The sequence below is a fragment of the Monomorium pharaonis genome, chromosome 8 (genome assembly GCF_013373865.1).
Source record: "Monomorium pharaonis isolate MP-MQ-018 chromosome 8, ASM1337386v2, whole genome shotgun sequence".
Taxonomy (NCBI): Eukaryota; Metazoa; Arthropoda; class Insecta; order Hymenoptera; family Formicidae; genus Monomorium; species Monomorium pharaonis.
The window spans coordinates 14448687-14471162 of record NC_050474.1 but is presented as its reverse complement, the minus strand read 5'-3'; the positions used below and the strand labels follow the sequence as shown (position 1 = coordinate 14471162).

Here is a 22476-nt window from a genome sequence, read left to right as displayed (position 1 = left end):
AGCGCTACCGGTGTACTTTCACTTTACTCGTGCGCATTGCGAAGTTCTTGTGCTTCTTTTTCGGGTTCTTCCCGGAGCACGCGAAGTAACGCATTCGTATTTCTAGCTTGCTACGTCGGACCGCGTTGATAAACGTACGTCCATGTTGTTTGTCGTGATGTTTGTCTATTAGGTTGAACTCTGATCTCTGTATCGAGAATGCGCGTTTAATCGTTATATTCAGCGGAGGGTTCACTCGGTTATCCAAAACTCTTATCGCGTTATCGAATTTTTCAGTGAGCGCGTCTTGAACAATATTAGAGCGGTATCAAATATCCACTGAACAAACTAATATTGATATTAGTTTGTTCAGTGGATATTTACGTTCCATAATAATAATATGCGCACTTTTTTTTTCATTACGCTGAGTTCGCGTTGATGTTTATTTCATGATATCGTATGGCGCCCTGCGCTGACACGTTCGCGTTTGTGCACCGTTTTTATTTCGATAGCTACTTTAGTTATTGATTACAGTAATTGCGGTTACTGGGAGTCAATCGGTGTTTACGATATACAATCGTGTATTTGTCCTACGCTTAATTTGCGTAACAATTCATGTGTATCAGACTTACATTAATACGACATTACGCTTTTTGATGCGGCGATCAGCTAAGCCTTGTTGCGATAGCCTAATGCACAACTCAGCAAATGTCTAAGAAGCATTGCGTTAATTTCGAGTGGATTGCGCGATACCTCGCACAATACGTTCAATGCTGTCCGATGTACCGATCTACGCCACCACAAAGCGTGTCACTAACACCTTTTCTTATCTTTTTGGTTTGAGCGTCTTGCTCACAACATATAATGAAAATTTTAATAAATCAATCACATGCTAATAGATAAGAGGTTTAACTTTAATTTTATCCTTTATTTTATTACATTTAAATCATTTTTTATTGAAAATATTCTACTTTTCCTTAAGTACACTATATTGCCACTATCTCCCCTATTGCAATATTCTGATGTCCATATGAGATTCCATTCGTTACGTAGAATGCTATGTGAATTGAGAAAAAAATTGTAAATAAATATTCAGCAAATGTTTGATTTTAGTGTGGGGTAAAGTCGAAATTATACATGTAAAAACAGCAGAGGAAGCATCAAATCTGCTGTCACATTTAACATATCGCCGTACAAAAAATCTAAATGGATATGAATTAAAAGTTGGTTACTTTAAACGAAACCAAACAGCCACGGAACCGATAGAACCTGGATCAAGTGTACATTACGATTATGCTGATGTCTTCACAAAATTTGACGATTATATGCTAAATATAATATCCCGAGATATGAATTTTCAACTGAAACAGATAAATCCAATGGATAACAAATCATATGGTTATCAATTGTCTAATGGGACATACGTTGGTGCTATAGGTACATACGTAACAATATTTGCGGAAGTATTCGCGAATTAGAAACTATATTTTGTTTCCATCTTTTTTGAATATACGATAATATACAGCCAGCTTACACAGGCGACGTAGTGCATGGTAGAACGGACATCTGTTTCGTGTCTTTCTTCGTAAAGAAATACAGCAAAAATCGTAAAGAAGACATAGACTTTAGCACATACGTAGACTTCGACAGATTATGCGTCGTTGTCCCTAAAGCAACCAAGATACCCAAAGGGATTCGAATATATCATTTCTTTCCGCTTTCCGTTTGGATCTGTTCAATGCTAACGTACGTTTTCACATATTTAATATGGTATTTTCTTCAAGTTTTTACTGCAGGAAGGTATAGTATTCATTTCTAGATGTTGTTAGCAAGAATCTGGCAAAAATTTTTTTCATAATATCTCGTAATATTTTAAAGAAATTTTTATATATAAGTTTGTAAAGATTTCTAATTTTTTCAAATTTGTAAAATTTCTTCAGAAATTATAGAATAAAAAAATTTTAGGTTTCAATTTCTCACATTTTGTATGCTACAATTCTGAAAAAATTCTGCAAAATGTCATATGAAATGTTATAACAAAAATGTTTCTAAATTTTATGATATAAAATGTTGCAATAAAAAAATTTCAAAAATCTACAAAAAATCACATTTAATAAAGGGCATAGAGGAATACTAGCATGTAAATTCTTTGCATCCCACACAGCACAATTTATCCTGAGGATATCCCAAATTGTTCTAGACAAAGGCAATTCTATGGATATCTCAATAAGTAACATTAAAGAAATCCTATAAGAATATCTTAAGCTATCATAAAATATCTTAAGATATCATATGACATTCTATTAATATCTTCCGATGTCTTAAGAGAATATCGTATAATATCATAAGATATCATAAGATATTCTATTAATATCTTATGATATCTTATTATATATCCAAATAATATCCTATTAATATCTTTTGGCTCTGCTATGGAGTATAAATCAAGTGTAAAGGGAAAATGAATCTAATGTAATGAGAGAGTGACCAAAACATACATAAAACCTTTAAAAGGCATAGATTAAAAGATCGGAACATAAAGAAAGTGAAGATTAAGACAATATTGCACTTATCGAAACAATATGGCATATTATCAATATTAAAAAATTATAAAAAATGACATATATTCTTCATTTTTTACGAACAGAGCAAAAACAGATCTTTCCATAAGTTATTCCATATGCTATTTTGCGTATGTAAAAATCAATAAAAAACTGTCCCACACAGCGCACAACACTTCTAAGGATGTCGCTGGAATATCATTTTTGAATATTGCAATATTCCTTGGATATTTTTTGACAGTCTCAGATATCCAAGAGATATCCAAGGGATGTACAAATGTCCACCGATCACATCCTGTAGATCTCAATAATCTCCAGAGAATCTGGAGGTATATCTTAACTAATATCCAGAGAATGTCCAAGGAATTTCATGAGTAGTAGTATACCCTGGTAGAAAAATTTGTCAGAATTTTTTAGATTTTTTTCAGAATTTTTGATAACTGTTCCGATTTTTTAATAAAAGTTTAACGTTTTTCGGAAAAACTCTCTCTCTCTCTCTCTCTCTCTCTCTCTCTCTCTCTCTCTCTCTCTCTCTCTTAGATTAAAAGTTCAAAAATTCGATTAATTTCTTCCTTCTTTTTATCTTTCTTTGCTTCTATTTTTTACGTGTACACGAGTATTTTTGTATTTCGTGCTTTACAGTTAAATCCAAAATAGCGGTTGATGTCATTACTTTTGTAATATCTAGAGCTCTACTTACAACAAAGGCTGACCGTGTACTACACAGGAGTACGCGACTTGTGAAAACTCGAGATTATCAGATTTCAATAACCGCTAAATTGATCGAGTTTTAATTAAGCTCAATCATAATCTTGGGTTTGATTTAAATAGAAAAATTTCTCATTTTTTCTCTACGTGCCCTACGAGTAAAGATATCATAACATAAACTCCGAAATGTTAATTTAAGAAACGTTTTAAAAAATGTTGTTTAGTACATGATTTTAGCACTGGATAACTTTAAGATTTATCTGTGACAGTTTTTCATAAAATTTTGATATATACTACGTATTAATATATCGATAAATCACGGTTGTTCGTGGTGTAATCGTTTGCAAGATTAAATAAACAAATAAATAAATATGAAGTGGTCTGTACATTCATAGACATACTATATAGACCGAGCGTAAGGCGCAGAAAGCAGTGATCAGACAGAAAGAGACAGGTAATAGAACACGAGCACCTCGCTTTTTTTAATGAGAAGAGAGTGAGAGAAAAGCTGCTTATTTTGCGCTTTCTGTTCTTAACTATCTGATCCTCATTCTTGTCTCCTGGATCCGCTCGGTCTAGATATACTATGTCTATGTGTAAATATTAATTAATCCTTTAAGGCTGTTCTACATTAGTTGCAAGCAATCAGTTGCGATTCGCGGCAGTCAATGAGTATCAAGTAACATATGGAAGTCAATGGTTATTGGCTCTCATAAGTTACAACTGGCTGCTTGCAATGTAGAAAAACCTTTATATGCAAGAAGTATAGACTCGAGAATTGTGAGTTCGCAGTCAAATGTATCGAAGGCATTGTCATCATATATGTAATACTCATATATTGTTAGCGACATGCTTGCCCTATAAGAAAAGTAGGTAAAATCAAAGAGAGGTAGACATAGTGAAAATGGTGTACTTGCGTCGTTTTGTGCAAGCGTGGCACGTGGTAACGGCGCACGGTAGCGGTGCGCGGCTTTTGCGTGTGCGTAAAAATGTCAAAGTACACTAAGGAGCAAAGTACACCAAGGAGTAATGTTTTCACTCTCTTTTTAGCTCAATATAGTTTTATTACATATACGATATTGTCATTGATTTTCCGAGTATGTAATTGATTCGAGTCCGAAGCGAGTTTTACAGCGATGATATGACAGTTTGGGATTAATAACATACATGAGATTAATAGCAAATCAGTTTTGTGTTTCTGTACGCGTATTACATCGTAAAGGAAAATTTGTTGTGTCAAATTTTAACATAACGTACTGGACGTTATAAAATTAAATAAATACAGCACAAAATTTTCATTTCTTTCTGGAAATAAGTATTCAAGATAAGTCAATATGCTGTGTCATGTTTTTAGAAAAATATATGTTAAAAGAAAAAGAGGAAGAAACCATTTATTTTGAGTTAAAGTAGAGGTAGAATAGATAAAAGAAAAAAAGAGTAGGTGAAGAGGGAAGGGAGAGAGAGAGAGAGGGGGGAGAGGAGAGAGAGAGAGAGGGAGAGGGAGAGAGGGAGAGGGGGAGAGGGAGAGAGGGAGAGGGAGAGAGGGAGAGGGAGAGGGAGATGGATAGGGAGATGGAGAGGGAGGGGGAGGGGAGAGGGGGGGGACATACAAGCAGACAAAAGCGTTTATTTTTGTTCTAGGGCAAGCCCTCTAAGAACATTTAGAAAAGTACAAGTATGAAAAGAGAGTACATAAGTAAATCACAGTAACAGTGTTATTATAGTGCGCAAATACGCGATTACATTTCAACAATTATAATAATCTTACTAATAATAATATATTCTGAAAATGAAAATCAAATTGCATAACAGCAGTAAGAACAAAGGCAATAGTAACAACAACAACATCATTAATAATAATATGATTAGACAGAACTCAGAAACCGCAAACACAAGCGAACATGAAATTAAACTAATTACTATGTTACGATGTTTCGATCTGTTAGACGGTCCCTCCGTAGGAGGTCAAAAAGCCCCCGTCGGAAGGAGGCCGTCGGGGTAGAGGCCCTGAGGGTGGTAGGTAGGGAATTCCAAAAATCAGCAGTGTAGAGGAAGGAATGTTGAAAAGTTGAAGTTCGACAGGCCGGAAGAGCGAGATCAAACGATGCCATCCTCAAGACCGCACGCGACCCCGCCCGCGAGGGCCGGAAATTGTCGGCAAGATAGGGAGGGCATCCCGACCGCAATATCGAGAATAGTAATCCACCCGCCAAGTATGCCCTCCGACCATCCGCGGATAGCCATCCGAGAGAATCATAGTAGCCAGAGACGTGCTCATCCCTACGCAGGCCGTAGATATATCTCATGCAGGCATTCAACACCCGCCTCAATTTAAGCCTCTGCTGACCAGTGTGTTTCGAGAGGACTCTGGATCAGTAGTCGAGTATGAGGAAGACGAGAGGGGACACCAGCTGAGCACTCAAGGCGATGGTCAGGCAGTCTCGTCAATATTTGAGCCTCCAGAGGACCCCGCTGACCCGGCCCGCAACGGTTCCCACCTGCATCGACCAGTCGAGAGTACTGCTCAGACAGACACCCAGGTCCGTCACCCGATCCACCACCTCTATCGCGGAACCGTTGACGACCAGGCGAACGGGGTGCTTCGCCTTTAGATCGTTCACGAAGCAAGCGCTGCCCAGAAGCATCGCCCTAGTTTTGCTGGCGTTAAGTGTTAAGCCATTTCTACGCGACCAATCCACAACAGTGGTGATATCCTCTCCAATTCTCCCCAAGGCGGACCCCAGCTCCGTAGGAGGGAAATAAAGGTATATTTGAAGATCATCTGCATAGAGCAGATGATGGCAGTGTTTAATGGAGAAACGTAAGTCGTCCATAAAAATCGCAAACAAGAGCGGATCGAGAACGGAGCCCTGAGAGACACCGGTGGAGACACGGGACCATGAAGAGTAACAGCCATCAGACTCTCGCACTCGCTGAGATCTGTAAGCAAGATAAGACTTAAACCATCGCAGCGCCGAATTGGAGAGGTGGAAATTGAAGTTTTCCCAAGAGAAGGTCGTGCCGAACGGAGTCGAAAGTTTTGGAGAAGTCAAACAGTACGAGTAGAGTCACAGATCTCCGATCGATGGCAAGCCTAACATCATCAGTAAGCTTAACCAGCGTTATCTGAATGCTGTTACCCCGACGAAATCCGGTTTGAAAAGGATCAAGGAGATTGTGACGAGCCAAGTGAGACGACAACTGTTCGGAGACGATACGTTCTAGGATCTTAGAAAGGAAGCAGAGAAGTGAAATAGATCGAAAGTCTGCAAGTGACGAGAGATTCTTGACTTTGGGAAGTGGTATGACATGTGAGCATTTCCATAGCGATGGAAAGGTCAAGGATTCCAGGGAGAGATTAAGGAGATCGATAATGACGAGGAAGGTGATCGGGAGACTGTTTAGGAGGAATTGACGGCTGACATCATCAAGGCCAACAGAGTTTGTGCAGCATTTCACTAGGGTCTGTTGTGAGCGAAACACTCACAACCAATAAATTCATATCATAAAATAAAGGAAATAAAATATTAAAATTATAAGATAGCTCGCCGAGGAAGGCTCGCTATCACAAGGTGTCAGGTGACACATGCCTCGTGCGCTGCCGGCCGGTCATCGCACTGGGCAACGCACCAGCCACCTTAAAGAAGTAGCGAAGCCAGCTTAGCAACAATCATGCCACCGGAAATGCATACCTGCATTTTGGCAATTGTTGCTAAACTCGCAAATATTTCCCGCGCGCCGGATGCGCGCGGGAATGACCATATATGGTCATGCGGAGGGCCCGATGCCCCCACTAATAATTAAATCCGCGACACTATTTAAGCCGCTGCCGAACAGCGGCCAGCGGGATCAGTGAATAGTAATCAAGCCGATACGTACGGCCCGCACAAGTGAATTTCGAGTTCGGGACTTAGCCGCGAGCAAATCTCAAGCGAGTAAAGATACGACGCGTTAACTCCAAGTCACGCGCCGTATCTAATCAAGTGTAATATGACGCGGCACCGTCGCCGACCGCAACCAATGTACGAACCGCAGTGAAATAAATCTTTATATCAAACAGACTTAGAATCAGTGAGTGAGTGATTTGAGAACCCTGCCAACAAAAGCCGCCTCTTTCCGCGAGTTCCTACTCCTTGGGCAGCAACGAATCCCGAAAGATCTTTTGTCGCACTGCAAGGTACGGCAAAAATATTTTGTTGTATCGCAAGGCGCAACAGGTCGAGCGCAGAACGTCGAGGGTGATGTGGGAAAAAAGTAGAAGGTCATGGGATTAGAGATGGAAGAAGCGGTGATAGCGATAGGAGACGCGGAGGGGATAGGAGGAGGGTGAGGGAAGGGAGCAGTGGTAAAAAAGGCGTTTAGGTCATCCGGTGAAAAGTCCAACGGAGTTCGGGCTCTGGGTTTAGCAAGACTCAGCGAGCGGAGTTCCCCCCATAGTCGAGCAGGACCAGTGGAGGCGGAGGCACGAAGCCTCGCTTTAAGATAGGCGTTTTTGGCCATGAAGATGCATCTTAATCTCATTGCGTAACGCAATAAAAGTGGCTCGGGTTTGAGGCGATCTATGGCGGAGCCAGAGCCTCCTGGCGGCGTTCCGCCTGCGGATCAAGGAGCGGATCGACTGGTCCATTCAGAAAGCGGGTAGACGCTTGGCATAAAAGAAACGAAGAGGGGCTATCCGGTCATAAGCATTGACAATGTACTTAGTCAAAAGTTCCACCCCCTTGTCAAGGGAAAGAGCGAGGTAAATGTTGGACCAGTCGAGGGATGCGAGCAAATTATAAAAGGAGTCGTAGTCAAAGTTGGAGAGATCGCGAGTTACGAGACGAGGCGGAGTCCGATGGATGGAGAAATCGAGATTTACTTCAATGAGATCGTGGGCAAACAGGAAAGAAAGAGCACGTTGGGAGAAGGATAGCATAAGGGTACGGTCGCTCAACAGGCAATGATCGATACGGGTGATGATTTTGTGTGGTGTGTTGGGGAGAACGGAACCATGGAAGAGATGATTACACGTGCAGAAATCATGTAGAGCATCAGAGTCGAAGGAATTTCGACTCAAATCCACATTAAAATCACCAATGATGGCAGCAATGGAGAAGGTAGGAGATGAAGCCTCTCGAATTCGGCCCGAAAGATGGTTAGGTGTCCGAGCTTGGGGGAGGGGGAGGTGGACGATAAACTAGGGCGAGCAAGAGGGGTCTACTGTTCTCGGCAGAGACACTCAATATTAGGTACTTTTGAGGTACCGACTGAGCATAGTACTGGTTAGGCGACGACGCGAGGATCCGAACGTTTAGACCGAGACGCACGTAAAACCCAATACCCCCTCCCCCCCCTCCCGACGCGGTCATGCCTTACTAGACGAAATTCGTGCAATTGTACAAAAGAGTCAGGGACCTGAGGTTTTAGCTAGGTCTCCGACATGGCGATAATGTCGTAAGAACCGCGTGAGAAAAAATCGCAGAACTCGTCGAAATGAGGGAAAAGGAACTGAGTTCACGTGACAGAGATGCAAAGACCCGCCACCGGAAAGAGCCATCGCCGAGCGTTAGACTCCGCGCCGAGACAGTTGCTTAGAGATAGCCCCGGAGCCGCCGCCGACCCCGACATGCGGGGGCCCGGCCCGAGAGCCCGACGCAACGGATGTTACAGCAGTGACGCGAGCGTCCAAGGAATTCGTACTCGAGGATGTTTGAGAGCAGGACGTGCCATCCCCGGATGTCAATGAGCCTCGCGCCGGCAGAGCGTCGGCCGCTGGCGACGAAACAGTAATGACAGGCGCAGGGGTCGGTTCGGTCGCTTCAGTCAGGATGTTGCTCAAGTGTGCACTATTTTGCAGCCTGATGGGCGCTGCAGAAGGATGTCGTCGTACGCGAACGATCCCGTCTTGAACCCAAGCGCTATGTAGGCGCTTCACGGACTGCGTGTCGTGCCTTCCCAAAGGCGTGCCTGGTGGAAGTAGGCAGTCTCTCGTTGAGTCATCTCGATCCTCGATCCAGCCAGCCCCGCAGAGACCGCGGAGCCCTCAAGAAGGTCCAGGGCCCTCTTACCATCAAGCCAGCTGTTCCTCACCGCACCGGAAGAGAAACCAAGGACCAACGGACACAGCCGATCACCCGTGGCCGGAATCCGAAAACACGACGTGATGTCCGCAGGAGCGACAGCGACCTTCAAGGCCTCCGCCACCCCGGAAGCAACGGCTCGGAGATCCTCCCCGGGATGCTCCAGCACTCTGAAATGAATAACCTCCGAGCCTAATTTCGCTCGCTCGAGAGCCTCCAGGTACGCCTCGATCCCCGAAAGGGTCTCGCCAACAGTATCACGAGGAGTGGGCCCACTGGACTCGAGATCCCGAGCGCCGAGCCAGATTAGCCTGACGAGCCTCCATCCCCGACGCCGTCGCCGAGAGGGCATCAGTCCTGCGACTGAGGTCGCTCGTCCACGCAGAGAGATCCGCCAGAGTGGAGACGAAACCACACACGCTCTGCTCGAGTGAGGAGAGCTTTGCACTCAATATACGAAAGACCATCCAATTTAGCCTCAATGTCGTCAACTTTGTCGAGTTTCGTCTCTAAGTTCACCTTATCTAGGAGCGCCGCTATAAGGCCCCGCAAGGCATCCTGCTCCACAGAAGAAGCTCGCGAGCCAGCCGTGTCCACAACAGCACCGCAGGAGACAGGCCGCGGAGAACCACCGACGAGTCGGCAATTTCCGCAGATCGGACAGCGAGGCTACGCATCCGTTGACGCGCCCGTCTCGCAAGAGAAGAAACCGCAATCCCGGTGAAAAATGTGCCTTGATACCAGCTCGCAATGCCACGCATTGGAGCTAGCAATAAATTTCCCGCAGGCTCCGCAGGCGAGCGTCATGATTAGCTGTGTCAGCGACCGGCATAGATTATAAATATAAACAGCTGACTTACAATGTGACTGGCACGGATATCGATGTATTGATGAACGCTCGCCTGAGCACGCAACGGCGGCGCAGGCGCAAGTAAGCCGAAAACCACGCCGATCAGCAGGCTCCAGAGAAATCGATCAGCATTTTGATATCTCAAATACACGAGAATGCATCCAAAACTCGAGTCACTCACCCACACCGGTGCACCGTGATCAAGCAAATAAGAGCCCTTGATAGTACGTTTGGAAAAGAGAGGTTTCGGAGGGCAGAAACAGCAGAAAATATCCAAAAACGACGGAGCGACAAACAGACACGTCCAACAGATACTCACGTGAACGGAGAGAGAGAGAGGGAGGGAGAGAGAGAGAGAGAAAGAGAGAGAGAGAGAGAGAGAGAGAGAGGAGGGGGGAGAGAAGGAAGAATATTAAGTAATAACATTGAAATAATACCTATAACAAAATAATGGGACAAATTAATTAATGCAATAAAAATACATAGTTTATTTTAAAAAAATGTAGTTGTACATTCAAAATACTTAAGATAGACCAACAACAGAAATAACGGCCCAGATAGGAAAGCATGCAGAAAAATTTTAGCAACATTTTAGTTTCTAAATGTAATGTGGGATATATTGTGTCATAATTGTAAATATACTTTTTAAAATTATTAATTCTAAATTTAATTTATGTAACATGTAGCAATTTTTTCAAAATCAATGCCTAAAATATGTACATCTTTGCATAATTGTGATATAGTATTAGTGAGTTTCATCTCTGCATAATTATTGCTGAATACATTTAAAAAATTAATTTTGTAATTATTGTAGAAATTATTACAATATCAAATTGTACAATTGTTACTTAAATATTCTTAAATAAAAATTTTACAAAGAAACATGCATACTATTTTAGTATCATTTGTAAATAGATTGACAAAATGTGAAATTTACAATTATTGCGACATAATCTGCAGAAATCTAGTGTTCGGTTATTTCTCGAACCCGCCCGAATTCGCCCGATACTCAGCACTCTCAAGTCTCAACAGGTCGAAGAGTGAGGCTCTCCTTTACGAACTCTATGTGCATTCGGCGTTTAGCATACAACTACTATTTTCAGCTTATTGTTAGTGTATTTTCTTTGATTTTCAATTCGTTCTCTTTGGTAAATCTCTTAAGGGGAGCAAGTCATGTAAATCGAAATTTTTTAGCAATTTTTTTTTCTTGCTTAAATTTATAGGAAATTTTCCGTAGAATATGAAAAAAATAGTAGAAACCGATTTGAGAGTTCCTTCTATGTTATTTTCGTCGAAAAGTGAACGGTCGAATTGGGCGGAGCACTCATGTAGACGAGTTGGAAACAGTTTTTCGATCCCTCTGTAATAAATGTTAACCTGGCTGTGTTAGAATAATGTTTGAAAAACAGGAAAATCTGCTCTATGGCTCTGGAATCGCAAATTAGCAAAAAACTGCGGTAAGTTAAAATAAATTACGATTTTTTCACGATTTTGTTACTTGAACTTTAAACGCGTTTTTCTCCAAACTACTTTTTTAAAATTGGCGTGCAAAATAATTCAAAAACTATTCATCCGATTGAGTTCTCCTTGTGCATACATTTAGATAAATACTTTCTTCATAAATTGAACCTTTATTTGTAATTGTATTGTTTAAATAAGTTAGTTTTATTGCATAATTAACACAAAAATTTTTCGTAAAAACCAATACTTTTTTCTACGTGTCACCATTTTTACAATTTTGCATTATTTTCTTTAACAATAGGTTCAATTGATAACGCAAACCGTACAAAAAAGAAATCTATTTTTTTTGTTTCAGATGAATACAAGTAGCGCTACATTGCACGCCGACAAGTGACTTCAGCGTCGACACATTAGATTTACATGAGTGAGTCCCAGATGCGCACAGTAATAAACGGACACAGCAAGCTGAGTGAAACGGACACAGTAACAAACGGACACAGACCAAACGGACACAGTAATAAACGGACACAGTGCGAAACGGACACAGTAACAAACGGACACAGACCAAATGCGCACAGAGCGAAACGGACACAGTGCGAAACGGACACAGACCAAATGCGCACAGAGCGAAACGGACACAGTGCGAAACGGACACAGACCAAATGCGCACACTGCACATGCGCACAGACCAAATGCATACACGGAAAGTCGCAAACCCATGTGATGCAGTGAATGTTTTGCACGCACACACACACACACACACACACACACACACACACACACACACACAGGGGGATGCAAGGGGGGCCTTCGGCCCCCCTCCCGCACCCACCCCGTCCAAGTCGCTAACCTATGTGGACTTTACTTTGCTTGCAATGTACATGGATTGCATTTGGTCCGTGCGCACGTGCAGTGTGCGCATGTGCAGTGTGCGCATTTGGTCCGTGTGCATTTGGTCCGTGCGCATTTGGTCTATGTCCGTTTCGCACTGTGTCCGTTTCGCTCTGTGCGCATTTGGTCTGTGTTCGTTTGTTACTGTGTCCGTTTCGCACTGTGTCCGTTTCGCTCTGTGCGCATTTGGTCTGTGTCCGTTTGTTACTGTGTCCGTTTGTTACTGTGTCCGTTTATTACTGTGTCCGTTTGGTCTGTGTCCGTTTCACTCAGCTTGCTGTGTTCGTTTATTACTGTGCGCATCTGGGACGCTCCCATTTACATTATTATTATTTATAAAATACATATTATTTTTTTGTCAAAAAAAATTTTTTTAGTAGTTCAATATTACAATAACATTTTACCCTGAAAATTTCAAAAAAATTGGTTGTATAATTTTCTCAAACAAAATTCCAAAAAGTCACTTAATTTTCAGCGCGTTACATGACTTGCTCCCCTTAAACAACGAGTGACATCGTAAATTTAACTGCGGTTATTTACTTGTATACACGCGGACCAATTTTGGGTGCTTTTATTATTCAGCAGGTAAATTATGTACATTTTATAGCCATTATTAAAATTATGTTTCATTTGATAACTGTTGTGCAAACATTATTCGGTGCTGTTATAAAAATAAATATTAATATAATGTAATACATATTAATAATAAATATAATATTTAAAATTTATTTCTTAATACAACATTACACGGAGAGAATTTTCTTATAAAATTTATCTTCAAACTCTGATAATTATGAGATAATGTGTGACCTCGAGAAATTACTATACTTTTTAATAAAATTGACTAAAAGTATAGTAAAATTTACATTATCCCACAATTACTAGATTTTGAAGGTAAATTTTAAGAGAAAATTCTCTCCACATATAATAATTACGCAAATAAATTAAAAATGTATTTTTCAATACAATGTCATAATAATTACGTCAATAAATTGAAAATTTATTTTTTAATATAATGTCGCAATATTTATATAGACAATAAAATTCAAAATTTATTTCCTAATACAATGTCGTGATAATTATGCAATAAGATTCGAAAATTATTTCTCAATACAATGTTGTAATAATTACGTAAATAAATTCAAAATTTATTTTTTAATTCAATGTCGTAATATTTACGCAAAGTAATTTTCAAATTTGTTTTTATCAAAACATGTGCGTTTTGTAGTCTCACTTGCAACAATTATTGCGAAATTGAGGTAAATAGAAGATGCAATAATTGTGCATTTATTTTGCAATTTTCCTATCTGGGGGGGGGGGGGGGGGTACGGTTGTAACATTGCAAATGTTAACTAAAATACAACAGATATATTCGATGTTGTAGTTATGACTACAACTACGAAATATTATTGCGAACTCTAAAAATCCTTTGGTCTCCAGCAACAGATCATGAGACATCTTTCGAAAGACCACTTAAATGCTAAAACTACAGCAAGACATCGAAGGTCTTGTGAAATTCTCTTAAACATTTAATTAGATCTTAAGTGATCTAATTAAATTTTACAAGTAATGCTATCCAACTGTCAAAACCATTTTTCTAACAGTTTACAAAAATAATGAAACTTTGCACAGAGTTAGAACAGGTAAAAATATATTATTTGTGACTGTTAAAATCGGTTTATTTTTTATTTAAACAATTTTTTAACAAATTATAAAAATAATATAAATTTTGCACCTTACTTATCGATAGGAAGCGCGCCTAGCTGCAACTATCTACACCGAAAAAGAAATTCATTTCTGTATTGTATAAAAATGTGAGATTTCTGTAAATGTTATAATACAGAGATTCCAAAAATTATATGAAGATTTCAGAGAAAAGTTTTTACCAGAGAAATTATATTTATGTATGAAAAAAGTGAAAAAATACATTAGTATTTGCTTTACTTTTAGAACGGAAAGGAGAAGTTTTCGTACAACTATCTATCGATTGTTTTTATTAAGTGCTGGCTGCCCACAAAAATTACCAAGCACAAATGCGGAAAGGATATTATTATCAAGCATTCTTCTTGCTAACGTCACTTTAGTTGGAATTTTCAGCGGTATTCTGTACAATAGTTTTGCTCATGACATGTATTATCCAGATATTGAAAGTCTTCGCGATCTTGACGCTTCGGAATTACCAATATTCTTGACTTCTGTCAGCCTGGGTGATCTCTTCGATAACTATGATGATGGTATCGATTTGATATCGTCAAAACTTATGCAAAACTTACGAAAGAAGATGCAATTTGGTGTAAACGCTGTAAGGAACACAGCTCATTATCAGAACATTTCAGCATTTGTAAGGAAAAGTTATTTCCCTATTATCAACGAGGAATTGATCGATGCAAACGGTGGACCATTGCTTCATCTTATCAAGGAATGCCCAGGTATAAAAGATGTAACAAGTTCAACATTATAAATAGAATTCTTATTATATGTATGTACGTATGCAGTGTATTATGTATAGGGTTTTCGGAAATTTAACCGATAAAGTAGAGCACCATAAGAATTATTTTTTGCGAATAAACCTAGGGTCGAAAACGTGCAATTACATCACTACGACATAAGGGGTGTTCGAAAAAGGTCGGAACCTCTAAATATCTAAAAAAGTATAAGTTTTACAAAAAATTGTTTTAAACAAAAGTTGTAGGGTGTAAAATAATTCATTGACTTTACCAAATTAATTTTGGGTAGGATCGCCAAGGTTTGTTGTGTACTCTTGTCAAAGTACGTATTAGATTGACATTATCATTAAAAAAACAAAATACTCTATTACTTATTTCTGTTGTTTTTTTTTAAATGTAACATGAGCATTATGCTCTTGGACAGAGTATGCTAACGCGATTGCTGTATATATAGAGACCCAATATCACGGGCGTACAGCAGCAAGGATCTACCAATAACGCTTCCCAAGATGACACATTCCTTATCATAATACTTTTGTTCAGGTGTTCCGGTATCTCAAAAAAACTGGATCAGTACATGTTCACAGGCCTGATGATGGACGTAAGCAAACTATCTGCACACCAGAGATAAAAGAAGATGTCTTGTTCTTTGTGGAAAGAAACTTTTCGACCAGCATCCACAGTTGTCGATGCAGCATACAGCACAGTTTAGAAAATCCTGCATGAATAGCTGTTACATCCGTACAAGAGGCAAAAGGAGCAAAATTAGAATCTGGCCGACTATCCTCTCCGTCAAGAATTTGTGCAGTGGTTTTTTTGTGGAAGATTCATTGGGACACATTCTCCAAAATTTATTTTATTCACCCATGAAACCATCATTACGTTTACCAGAGGAATCTGCAACTGCCACAACAATCGTACGGTCAGATGAAAATCTGTATTCCGTAAGAGTGAGGAAACTATCAAGAGCGATTCAGCGTTGAATGTTTGGGCTAGTATGATCGATGATTGTTTTCACGGATTTTATATTCTGTCGGACTACCTGCGTAGGGACATCTATTTGACATTTTTGCAGGACACCCTTCTAGACTTTCTGGAGAACGTGCCTCTAGTCATTCGTCGAAACATGTAGTTTCAGCATGATGGAGCTCTAGCCTACAATTTGCAGCAGGTACGCAATTATATGAACGCGACTTTTTTAGACAAGTTGATTGGGCAAGAAGGGCCTGTAACGGCCTGAGAGGTCTCTTGACCTGTCTCTCCTCGACTTCTTTTTGTGGGCATTTAAAGAACACGGTCTACAAAACACCTGTCGCAAGCCAAAAAGAACTCATTGTGAAGATCATAACAGCAGCTGGTAAAATCAAGGATGATCTTGGTTTGAAAGTATTCGCCGATTCTTGGTTCGACGCTATTATCTGTGAAAAGGTCATGGGGGATAACACTTCGAGCATCTGCTCTGAGACACTTTCCTGTATAACATAGCATATACAGGGCTTTCATCGGCTGGATCAGCCACCGACCTTCCTTTATTGACTGGATTAGCCATCGATTTTGCCATTATTGGCTAGATCAGCTATCGATTTTGCCTTGACTGACTTGATCACTGATCGATCTTGCGTTGTTTGGCTGGATCACCGACTGATCTTGTCTTGACTGGCTGGATCACCGACCGATCTTGTCTTGAGTGATGTACTTCATGCGTTTTCTCGATATATCTCGTAAACTAAACAAAATATAAAAAAATGTTTTATACAAAAGTTTTACAATAAAAGTACTTCTATCTAACTACAGTAATAAAATAAAAAAAAAATTAAAAAACTGTTTATTTTTTAAAAAATAAAAATTTTTTTCAAAATTTTATTAATGTAGTTAAATAGAAGTACTTTTATTGTAAAATTTTTGCATAAAACATTTTTTATATTGTTTAGTTTACGTGATATATCGAGAAACCGCAAAAATGTCTCAATCTTTGAAGGGTGGTTTCACCCCTTTAAACCGTTTTTGGGCTGCTACTAAAAATTTCTAAATTCATGTATTTACCTTCTCTACGTTTATGCCAAGTTTCATTAAAATCTGAATTTTCGAGTCCGCGAGGTTCCCTTGTTAGTGGCGCATATCTCTAATAGTTCTCGACCAAATGCAACTTAGTTATACTGTTTTAGAAAGCTCTTGAGATAAGCTACAAAAATATGCAATAAGATATTGGGGTTTTTATTTAAGATTTTTATGTTTACCTTGACTCGGCTTTTCAAGGTCATTCTAAGGTTAAATTTATAGCGTCAGTAAATAGATTTTTTTAATCTTACAACTTTTGTTTAAAACAATTTTTTGTAAAACATTTTTTTTAGATATTTCGAGGTTTCGACCTTTTTTGAACACTCTTTATGTGATAGCGATGATACCTTTCTGACCCTAGGTTTATTTGCAAAAAAAGATTTTTACGTTGCTCTTGAAAATCTCTGAAAAAAACCTCGCACTTTTCGTAGGAAAAATGAGTTTTATACGATTTGGTTCAAACTTTGGCAAAAGATAGCTAAGCATGCTGCCTAAAAGTTGCAATTGTCAAGTCAATCCTATGAGTCATTTTCGACGCACTGGCGCTTGAAAATGAAAGTAAACATGTCATGTATTTCGCATAATATATAGTATATATTATGCGAATATATATTATATACATATGTGTGTGTGCGCGCGCGTGTGTATGTGTGTGTGTGTGTGCGTGCGCGCGCGTGTGCGTGATGTGTGCATGATGTGTGTAATGGCAGAAATAATTACATTTTTTGGTTGGTTGGTTGAGAAACCAGTCTTGCTAACATAATCTCTCTTTTAAAACATATTGCGTATGTGTTGTAACCGCGCTCGCGAGCAGTGGTCAACTTCGCTTCCGTCCCTGGCCGCGGCCCTGAGCCGCCCGGGTGTCGGGACGACAGCTCCTCGTAATTCCTCGATACAATATATGTATAATTGAGCGCCAGGTACGTTGAGCGTACCACTCTATCTAAGCCAAACAGCAACGTAACTCTATGTTATCAAAGTCGCGAAAAAGACGGGCGCTCGTTAGGCGATCGGGGCGTTAGCGGCTCCGATAGCCAGCTACTCAGTCCTAAAATGGCAGAGGGGGAGCAAGGTTCGATGCGGGTGGGTGAAATCAGGAAGGCGAGAGAACTATCAAAATTACAAAAATTACACAATAAAATTAACTGCTATATTTAACAACGAACAATACAGAAGTATAAGGCTATGTTGAGCGGCAATGGTGATTCGCTCGCGTTACAAGCTGATAATTGCTTGAAATTAAATTTCGCGAATACGGGACAATTAACGAACGAGCTAGTTTACGTACGCGGGATTTCTCCGACTTGTCTACGCTTTATCCTGCATCGTTGGTGGATGCCGAACTCCCGATAAGATAACGGTTTTGCTGAGGGCGATCGGGACGAACAGTAACTTAGAGCCCACGCAACACGCGACGGACTCGTGCTCTTCTACGCGTTATGGTGTCCTGCGAACAATATGCGCGATAATTACACAGGCACACAAAAAAAAGTGGTTGGTCCGGCGGACTAGACTAGTCAATTCTTAGGTATTTTGACCCGCTGATTCCGAATCCAAGGTCAGAATTGCAAAGTTAACTCGTATTTTTTAACCTCAAAAAAATGTTTTTTTAATATTGGTCCGGCGGACCAGACTAGTCAATTCTTATGTAATTTGACCCGCTGAATTCAAATCCACCAAACATCAAGTTACATGTAACGTGCCTTGGGTGTAATTTTCCACTCCACAATGTAATTGTAATATAACACGTGTGTTAATATTACAATTATATTATTAAGTGGGAAATTACAACTAACAAGCACGTTACATGTAACTTTGTGTTTAGTGAGCAAGGTCAGAATTGCTGAATTGATTTATTTTTTCACCCATTTGGCCACGGTCCCGATTGGCCACGTCAATATTGGCCACGTCAATATTGACCACGATCCCGATTGACCACGAAGTAGATTGGCCACGTCAATACTGGCCACGCGTGATATTGCCCACGTCAATAATGGCCACGTTAATATTGGCTACGTCTTTATTGCCCACGCGTCAATATTGGCCACGTCACTATTGGCCACGCGTCAATATTGCCCACGCGTCAATATTGCTCACGCGTCATTATTGCCCACGCGTCAATATCGCCCACGCGTCATTATTGCCCACTCGTCAATATTGCCCACGCGTCAATATTAACTAATTTTTTTGTTTAGCGTGGAAAGTCGCAAACCCATGTGGTGCAGAGAAATGTTTTGCGCACGTACGCACGCACACACACACACACACACACACACACACACACACACACACACACACACACGGGGGGGGGGGGGCAGAAAAGGCTTTCGGCTCCCCTTTCGCACTCACCCCGTTCAAGTCGCAAACTCATATACAGTAATGACGCGTGGCCAATTATGACGCGTGGACAATATTGACGCGTAAGCAATATTGACGCGTGGCCAATAGTGACATAACCAATATTGACGCATGGCCATTACTAACGTGGCCAATATTGACGTGGCCAATATTGACGCGTGGCCATTATTGACGTGGGCAATATTGACGTGGCCAATCGGGATTGTGGCCAATATTGACGTTGGCAAACGGGACGTTCCCTTTTTTTCTAATCTAAAAAAAAATTTTTTTTTAATGTTGGTCCGGCGGATTAGACTAGTCAATCCGTATGTATTTCGACCGCTGAAACGGAATCCAATGTCAGAATTGCAAAGTTAGCTCGCATTTCCTAACCTCAAAAAAAAATTTTTTTTTAAATGTTGGTCTGGTAGACCAGACTAGTCTATCCTTATGTATTTTGACTGGCTGAATCCAAATCCAAGGTCAGAATTGCTGAATTGGCTTATTTTTTCTTAACCTCAAAAAACACCTTGTAAAAACAGTTTGGATCACAAATATATAATCCGGAATGTGCAGGCTTGCCACGGTAACCACATTACCCGGGGAAATACGTGTGACTAGTTTGAGCTTCTGTGCATAGTGTAGAAAATTCACTTCTTTTTTTTATTATATCTTTTTTATTCTTGAAGATTCTGTGCAATGGCTTTCTCTTACGGTTCTTTCTTTTCACAGAGACATCACGCTTGAGCGTCCAGCAAAAATCAGCCATCACATTAACATCCCACTTGCCTTGATATCGATACTGCATCTCCTTGATGTCCCGATGAAATCTTTCTCCCTGTTCTTCACTATAATCACCTAGATTTTCTGGGATGTAGTTTTGATATGAAAATGTAAAAAATGTAACTTAAGATTCATTAAGCAACCTAGTTTTCTATTGTTCTCCATCATTTCCGTTACCCTTTCTCTGGAATCTTCACTTTTGTGGTTTCCTAGAAAATTTTCCCTAGTTAATGTGGTTACGCAAGCCTGCACGTTTCGGATTATACATTTGTGATCCAAACTGCTTTTATAAAGTGTTTTTTGAGGTTATGAAAAAATAAGCCAATTCAGCAATTCTGACCTTAAATTTGGATTCAGCGGGTCAAAATATATAATATAAAAATAGACTAGTCTGATCCGCCGGACCAAGATTTAAAAAAATTTTTCTTTAAGGTTAGGAAAAGATGAGCCAATTCAGCAATTCTGACTTTGGATTTGGATTCAGTGGGTCGAAATACATAAGAATAGACTAGTCTGGTCCGCCGGACCAACCACTTTTTTGTGTGTGTTATTATTAGCTCGCGGGAGTATCTCGTTTGAACACGTAACGATTGGACACCGCTCGATTGGACACGCACGATTGGACACGCATGATTGGACATCGCACGATTGGACACAGCACGATTGGACACAGCACGATTGGACACCGTACAATTGGACACCGCACGATTGGACACCGCACGATTGGACACTGCATTATTGGACACCGCATTATTGGACACACACACACACATTCACGTATGTGTATGCAGATTTCTAATACAGTTTACATGGGTTAGCGACTTGGACGGGGTGGGTGCGGGAGGGGGGCCGAAGGCCCCCCCTTGCACCCCCCGTGTGTGTGTGTGTGTGTGTGTGTGTGTGTGTGTGCGTGCGAGCATTTTCTGCACCACATGGGTTTGAAACTTTCCACGCAAAACGAGATGCTCCTAAAAATATGTATATAAACATTTAAAATTCAATTTTTTTTCTGGCAAATCGAAGTTTTTTTCTGCCAGATGTTTCTAAGATTAGATAATCTGTCATATGATATATAAATGTTATTCACTAGAAGACTGCGGTGTCTAATAATGCGGTGTCCAATCGTTTCGCACTGTGTCCGTTTCGCTCTGTGCGCATTTGGTCTGTGTTCGTTTATTACTGTGTCCGTTTATTACTGTGTCCGTTTGTTACTGTGTTTGTTTGGTCTGTGTCCGTTTGTTACTGTGTCCGTTTATTACTGTGTCCGTTTAATCTGTGTCCGTTTCACTCAGCCTGCTGTGTCCGTTTATTACTGTGCGCATCTAGGACTCACTCGTCGGAACGCCGCCTGCGCGCCTTCGTTGGATCCTGAAAGCGCGATTCGGCAGCAGTATCGGAATTCTCTGACGATAAAATGGTAGGCAAGATAAAGGCGGCATTACCTGCAAACCCCCGCTCGAAAAAGATCTTCTGCAAATCCCTCGTTGTTAGTTCTTTCTCCAAGGGTGTCTTCCATTGAGACGAGACGCTAAGATTTAGAAAATAGATCCGCTTTGGCCACCTACTTCCGCCACACTCGCGAAGTAGCGCTCGCAAAAATCTTATCAATTAGTGAACGAACAACACACGGGACGACACACACAGAAAATATAACATCACGCTTTCGCGTCCGCTCCCGAGCGGAAGGACGCAGGACTCGTGTGATGTTAACGCGTACGGACCGCTAAGGCCCTTGTGACGGACAGCAGCCTGCGGCTGTCACGTCACAGTGTATCGTTAGAAACAAGACCCGTCCTTTATTTTTCTGAATTCCCCACCACGACAAAGGTGGTTAATTTATAAGAGAGGAATCAAATAAATCCAGTTACTATATTAAGAGTGGTTGGGAGATAAGAGAAAAAGTGCATAGGGCTACTGGTTAAGGACCACCATAAAAACGCGCCAAGTTCAGAACCTTAGTGGTGGTGGGAAACTCCGAAGAGTACACGACGGGGCTAATTTTTAATGATACATGTACGCAATATGCTTGAAAAGAGAGATTATCATAGCAAGACTGTTTTCTCATCAAGCAACCAAAAGTAATTATTTCTGCTGTTACACACACACACACATGCGCGCCCGGGCGCGTACATATGTATGTATTATGCAAAATACATGACACATTTACTTTCATTTTTAAACGCAGGTGCATCAAAAATTAAACTCATAGAATTGACATGGCAATTACAACTTTTAATCAGCATGCTTTCAGTTATCTTTTACCAAAGTTTGTCAACCAAGTTTGCGTATGAGACCCATTTTTTTGTACGAGAAATTGCGGGTTTTTTGTCGGCTAATTT

General features: G+C 40.5%; 1 protein-coding gene across 1 annotated transcript in view; it reads left to right on the top strand.

The window, feature by feature from the left end:
• The first annotated feature begins 1647 nt into the window (after window positions 1-1647).
• Window positions 1648-22476, top strand: part of LOC105834943 — a 67725-nt gene continuing 46896 nt past the window's right edge. The window contains exons 1-2 of the mRNA XM_036290835.1: window positions 1648-1779; window positions 14463-14941. Coding sequence (XP_036146728.1) covers window positions 1718-1779; window positions 14463-14941 — 541 coding nt within the window. The 5' untranslated portion in view covers window positions 1648-1717. The remainder of the gene's footprint in view (window positions 1780-14462; window positions 14942-22476) is intronic.